This window comes from Tasmannia lanceolata, unplaced genomic scaffold (genome assembly GCF_043159265.1).
Source record: "Tasmannia lanceolata isolate RefF3 unplaced genomic scaffold, GAP_Taslan_0.1 ptg000007l, whole genome shotgun sequence".
Taxonomy (NCBI): Eukaryota; Viridiplantae; Streptophyta; class Magnoliopsida; order Canellales; family Winteraceae; genus Tasmannia; species Tasmannia lanceolata.
The window spans coordinates 22,190,218-22,196,464 of NW_027518684.1; the positions used below are offsets into that span (position 1 = coordinate 22,190,218).

A 6,247-nucleotide genomic window follows, 5' to 3' on the forward strand; every position below is an offset into this window, starting at 1 on the left:
CATTGAAAATAATAGAGTGATGGAACTAGGCTCTAGTGTAAAAGAGTAGTCGTAAATACACAAGAAGGGGCTGTCCCAAGTTAAAAAGAAGGGGTGACTACATCACGTTCCTTTAACAAAATATATAGATCCTACGTAAGGTGTTTTGTGCCCATTCGAGTGGTGGGCCTTGCTACTCATTATTTAGAGAAAAATGATTGATGCCCTAAATGGTTATAAATTCAACTAGACCCTGGTTTATTAACATCCATTGCAAGCAAGAAAACATTCTCAAAGTTTAGGAAATGGCTCTACTACTTGCCCACTCCTCCTTGGCAATTTCTTTTCTCTTGTTGCTTCCCTTCTGTTTCCTCTTTCTTTTCAAAAGGTTCAGCAGTGTTTGGGCTGATAAACCCAATTTACCACCTTCTCCATTCAAGCTTCCTATTATTGGGAACCTTCACCAGCTTGGCTCGCTGCCTCACCGCTCACTCCGAAGTCTATCTAAGAAACATGGCCCCTTAATGCTCTTACATTTGGGTCAAATTCCTACTCTAGTAGTTTCATCGGCCAAACTTGTTCATGAGATTGTGAAAACCCATGATACTGCTTTCTCAGGGAGGGCCCCCACCGTGGCCGCCAATAAGCTCTTCTATGGCAGCAATGATGTGGTGTTCTCATCTTACGGTGAATATTGGAGGGTAGCCAGGAAAATTTGTGTAGTCGAACTCTTAAGTGTGAAAAGGGTGCAATTATTCCAACAAGTTAGGGAAGACGAAGTCTGTAAGATAATCCAGATGATCTCGCACTCTTGCTCGCCGGCGAGGGGGGCGTCCATTAATATAAGTGAGTTGTTCCTCTCTCTCACAAACGACATGATTTCAAGAGTTGCTTTTGGTAAGAAGTGTGGAAGTCATGGGGAGAATAGATATGCTGGACTGATAAGGGAATTAGGGGTCATCTTGGGACTTTTTCACATGGGTGACTATTTCCCTTCTCTTGGATGGATCGACATCCTCACTGGATTGGATGCAAGGACCAAGAAAACTTTCAGAGGCCTTGATTCTTTACTTGATCAAGTGATCGAGGAGCATCTCAATCCTGAAAGACATGAGCAGAGTATTGATAAGGATTTTGTTGATGTTATGCTCCATGTGCAAAAGGAATCCAACCTCCAAGACATCCCCCTCAGCAAAGATAGTCTCAAAGCAGTTATCTTGGTCTCTCTCTCTCTCTCTCTCTCTCTCTCTCTCTCTCTCTCTCTCTCTCATGCACATGTGTACAAAACGATTATTCATGGGTATTAAAATTAATGATGTAGAAATGTAGGATCCCACATCAGAAAGGGAGAGAAAGTTCCTGGGCAATAGATGTGAACTCTCCTTCTCCCTGTGTAGACGCGTTTTCAGCAACTCTAAGGGCCGGACCCCACAGAGTTGGTCGTGCATGGTTAGTGCGGCTCGAAAAAAAAACCAGGAAGGGTGGAAAAACCCAGAATAGGACAATATTTACACCGTGAGGTTGGGGCGTGACAAAATGGAATCAGAGCCATACCTCCCACACCTCCCACAGTACGGTGTGCCAGCGTGGACGTTGGACCCTAAGGGGTGGATTGTAAGATCCCACATCGGAAGGGAGAGAAAGTTCCTAGTCTATATATGTGAACTTTCTTCTCCCTGTGTAGACGCGTTTTCAATATCTCCAAGGGGAGGCCCCAGTGGAGTGAGTCAGGCACGATTAATTAGTACTACTGGAAAACCAAACGGGGAGGGTAGAGGTCTCAGAACCGGACAATATTCACACAATTGGGTCGGGATGTGCCAAGTAAATCACTAATGCTTTTTTTTTCATTGCCCTAGGATATGCTTGCTGGTGGAACTGAAACAATCGCAACAACCATGGATTGGATAATGACAGAGCTTGCTAGGGACCCCACAGTTATGAAGAAAGCCCAAGAAGAGGTACGGAGAGTGGATTGCAAAAAATCAATGGTGCAAGAGGAAGATATTCGAGGAATGGATTACTTAAAGTCGATAATAAAAGAGACTCTAAGATTACATCCTGCTGCTCCATTGTTAGTTCCACGAGAGACAATCTCAGCTACTGAATTACAAGGTTATCGTATCCCTCCAAAAACAAGGGTTATGATCAATGCATGGGCAATTGGAAGGGACCCTGATTCGTGGGATAATGCTGAAGAGTTTTGCCCAGAGAGGTTTATGAACAGTCCCATCGATTTCAAAGGGAAAGATTTTGAGCTGATACCTTTTGGGGTGGGGCGGAGGGGTTGCCCTGGAATTTCATTTGCAATTTCAACCATCGAACTTGTTCTTGCTAATCTCTTATATTGGTTTGATTGGGAGTTGCCTGATGCTGAAAAGAAAGGCCTGGACATGACTGAAGCTGCTGGGCTTACAGTCCATAGAAATTGTGATCTTCATCTTGTTCCAATATGTCACTTTCCTTAAGATGGCAACACCTATCTCTATATTTACTGCAGATATTGTCCTTTCTTTTTGTAAAATATATGTAGTTAAAAAAAAACCTTGTTTGGAATAAATATTTTTGCTTTGATAATAAAAATACCTAGATTGGATGAAAAAAAGTAGACCTGCCCTATCCCAAGTCTGGATAGGCTTTAAGGTAAAAATAAATCTTATTTTTACCCTAGTGAGGACATTGGAGTTGATGACCCCCACACACTCTCATGTCTCTCCCTCACCATCCCCTCTCTCACAACTAACCCCATAAACATTCCATGAAATATTCAACGAATCACTTTTGCAGGGTTGCAAATTAAACCCCCCCTGAAAGTCAATATGTGGGACAGATCTATTGATCTCAACTTGATGGGGAGGAAAACCATGAAGAATGTTCGACGTGGAATAAATTCCCCATTCTTCAACTATTAGTTTTGTCATCTTACTTGTGGCCTACTTTTTAGGCATCAAATCTTGTATGATTGATCGTCGGAGTTTTTAGCCATGTTTTTCGTATTATTTAAGTTGCTTTAGATGAACTCCTATTAGTTGCTTAGGTCTAAAGTTAGCATTTAGGGCCTGCTTGGATACCTCATATTTGTATTTGGATTTGGAATTGAGTTTTGAATACAAATTGAATAGATTTGCCAGCTCATGTTGAGGGAGACAAAGAGGGCAGAGGGTACTTCCTAATGGAGTGGAGAGGTTGAGGAGCAAAGAGAGTGAAGGAAATTGCCAGATCTGTGGATTTCCAATTACTTATTTCCATAGCATATTTGGAAATATGATTTTCTTCACTGTCAGTCGCTGATGTGGAAATCCAAGGATTTGATCCAGATCCAAATCACAATGCAAAAAGGGCTGCAAATGTATTGCTGGGGCAGCTCAGAAGGAATATAGATATCAGAATGAGGTAGGATTTGTTAGCATATTCATAGAGTTTAAGTCATGTTTTCATTAAATTAGCATTTTAGTTTTAATAATATTTGTATGTGAAATAACACTCATTTTTCTAAAATCAATAATAACTGTTATCATGAGTTCAGGACGCAGCCCATTTTATAAATAATGGTTTTATTCCATTACGCATTGGCATAATTCTTAAGCTATCAAGTTACTGTACGCTCTACAGTTATATAGCACCTTAACCGCCCTATAAGTGTCATGTTAGAAGAACTGAGAAAGGAAAAATGCAGACTATAACAGCCATACTAAGAGGTCTCTCTCTCTCTCTCTCTCTCTCTCTCTCTCTCTCTCTCTCTCTGTGTGTGTCTCACACACACACACACAAACAAACACACACAGATTTGCTAGCGTCAGGGCATTTAGCAGATGGTCTGCCGCATGCTAGAGCAGCCACCTCCAGCCGAAGTGACAAGATCTCGAAATGATCTTCTAGTTCCGGGGATAATTCGTAAGACTCCGTTTCCATCATTTTCCTCCATACCTTTGCCTTCTTCTTCATCATGTTGTTCCATCCTTCAGGGATGTTCGGTAGGTGTCCGAGCCTCCTTAAAAATCCTTCTGACTTACGTGAGAAGGGCTAATAGGGGGCAACGTAAAGTGATGCCGTTGCGCCTCCTTACGTGATGGGGGGCCCCTCTCATGTAAGTTGACTTTAGAAGCTGGGCCTTTAAGAGATAGGGGCTAGAGAGCTTGACTTGCTTCCCTCGCTTGATCGGTAGCTAAAGCCGACTTCCCAAGAGAAACATGAGTATACTGAATTCCTCAAGTGAGTAGAACGCCGCAACTGGTACTTTCGGAGAGCAGCGGTTCTGCTTAAGGAGATGAAAGCTGAAACGGTGATTAGGTTCATGCAGAACAACATCATTTATTGTTTCAGAATCCCAAGTCGGATCACTTCGGAACTCTGGGAGAAAAATAGACTTAGGGCGGATACAGATAAAAAGCGGCGCCTTTTGAATTCAGTGCTCGCCTTGCCCCCTATCTCTCTTATCAGCTTATGCACTCCACTCGCTGGGTCGACTCATGTAGATGAAGCAGCTTTAAGTCCTACGCGTCATCTTCTGGACGAAATGACTTTTGCGATGGACACTAGCAAATCTCTCTCTGGAGTAGATAACATATCTACTCCCTAGCTTAAAGGTTTTTACACTCCCAAAAAATCAGCTCGATAGGATCATCCTAACCCTATGAACTGTGGAGGCAAAAAATGGACAGATTTGTGCAGGTTTATACACTTCCATTTTTTCCTCCATAGTTCATAGGGTTAGGATAATCGTATGGAGCTGAATTTTTGGGCACACCCTATCTCATCAAATGAATGCTTTGGATCACTCAAACAATGTGGCCCCAACTGTTACTTTAAGCTAGGGAGTAGATAAGTTATCTACTCCGGGGAGTACCTGCTCTTCTCTCTCTCTCTCTCTCTCTCTCACACACACACACACACATATTATATGCGCCCGAGGGGCCAAACACATGGGTCCCACATTTTTTGTGGATATCCAAACCATTCATTTGCAAGACCCTTACATAGATAGGGTGTGTACTAAAATCAGCTCCATAACCCATCCAAAAGTGGAGGGCAAAATGGGCAGATTTGTGGACAAACTGTCCATTTTGCCCTCCACTTTTGGATGGGTTAGGATGATCCCATAGAACTGATTTTTTGTACACCTATGTAAGGGCCCTTCAAATGAATGCTTTGGATCATCCTAACAAGAGCACATATAAGCTATATGTGCTCGAGCGCACAATCATTATACACACACACCCAAAAACCCGTGTGATGCACCGGGGCGATCAAAGAAATTGTGTATGATCTTAAAATGTTTAGAAAACTAAAACGATGCAATTTTTCAAGGACACACATATTGTCTTCGATAACTCACATGATATAATATCACTTAAATTAGATGACTCAAAAGTCTAAATAGACCTATCCATTCATATGAAACTCCCTTTCTAAAGTTTGTAGAGTTAAATATTAACCCTCAAAGAACTGTAAGGCTCTCTTCACTTGTTTTCTAGCAGCAGGAAAAGAAAAGAAAGGAAAAGAATCTGACGTGGAAAACTGGAAAAGAAAGGAAAAGAAACTGTGAGAAAATTCATTTTGTGAGAAAATTCTGTTGTTCACTTGGCCAAGAAAGGAAAAGAAAGTATGCAGGCAAAGTGGTTTTCTCAGGAAAGTGATTTCTCATCCTTTTGGTGAGAAAATTTAGAGGGAAAGTGCAAGAAAGTTGGTTTTCCACGTCATTATTTATATTTTCCACCTGTGTAATTCCGCTTTCCTGAGAAAACGAGTGAACGACAGAAAATGTCAAATCATGTCCAATCACGGGAAAATTTGGCTTACTTTCTTCTCCTTTCCTTTCTCAAGAAGGCAAGTGAACAGAGCCTAAAGGAGAATAAGTGAGAACCACTCAAAGTCTTTCATCCTTAGCAATCAAGAATACGACCGAAAAGGTTACATACGAATATTCTAAATGTAAATTAGACTTGCCCGTCATTTCTTTCCAGTACAATAATAAACTTTCAATGGTCAGTCTTTGACGAACGAACAACAATTCAGTCTTCAGAGAAGGAACAACAATTCGCATCCATGGCGATCTACAATGAGGAAATTGATAGAGCCCACCGAATAAATCACCATATACAGTTCATAAGATTCCATAAAAGGCAGAAATACTTCTATCAAAATTTAAAAAAAAAAAACAAATAATTTTTCCATGTGAGCTTGTAGGAAGTAATGAACATGTCAAGAAAAAAAAAAAAACACAGATCTATTATTTTGGTATTTGTATACATTCAATTTTGAGGCAAAT

The 6,247-nt window shown here is 41.1% G+C and overlaps 1 protein-coding gene across 1 annotated transcript; it reads left to right on the forward strand.

Moving 5' to 3' along the window:
* The first annotated feature begins 233 nt into the window (after positions 1–233).
* LOC143882281 (cytochrome P450 71A1-like) lies at positions 234–2,562 on the forward strand. The gene is made up of 2 exons (XM_077385796.1): positions 234–1,199; positions 1,839–2,562. The coding sequence occupies exons 1-2, from the start codon at positions 285–287 to the stop codon at positions 2,445–2,447; spliced, it is 1,524 nt and encodes a 507-aa protein (XP_077241911.1). The 5' UTR covers positions 234–284; the 3' UTR covers positions 2,448–2,562.
* The last annotated feature ends 3,685 nt before the right edge of the window (positions 2,563–6,247 follow it).